The sequence below is a fragment of the Penaeus monodon genome, chromosome 31 (assembly GCF_015228065.2).
Source record: "Penaeus monodon isolate SGIC_2016 chromosome 31, NSTDA_Pmon_1, whole genome shotgun sequence".
In the NCBI taxonomy this organism is placed as follows: Eukaryota; Metazoa; Arthropoda; class Malacostraca; order Decapoda; family Penaeidae; genus Penaeus; species Penaeus monodon.
This window is the reverse complement of record NC_051416.1, coordinates 8,920,786-8,921,025: the sequence shown is the minus strand read 5'-3', so window position 1 is coordinate 8,921,025 and position 240 is coordinate 8,920,786. Positions and strand designations below refer to the sequence as shown.

Here is a 240-nt window from a genome sequence, read left to right as displayed (position 1 = left end):
CAGGAAATCCTTACCTCATGCAACCAAATGATCTTGTAAACCCAAGGATTGGCCTGGATGGAGCACTCGAAATACACGTCATCTCCTTCTTCAATGTTGCTTAGATTGAGTGATTTCCCCGGCTTCAGGATCGTGATGGGCGTATCTGCATGACGGGGAAACAATGTGATTCTGACGAACGCTTTTTTGGGTCGAGTGCATGATTTCGGTTCGTTATGCTTGGATCTGGGCACAGTGTGT

The 240-nt window shown here is 47.1% G+C and overlaps 1 protein-coding gene across 1 annotated transcript in view; it reads right to left on the bottom strand.

The window, feature by feature from the left end:
• Positions 1-240, bottom strand: part of LOC119592881 (protein turtle homolog B-like) — a gene marked incomplete at its 3' end in the record, with an annotated part of 32,862 nt that overhangs the window by 15,618 nt on the left and 17,004 nt on the right. Inside the window, 1 exon segment of the mRNA XM_037941775.1 lies at positions 15-145. Within this exon segment, the coding sequence (XP_037797703.1) occupies positions 15-145 (131 nt within the window).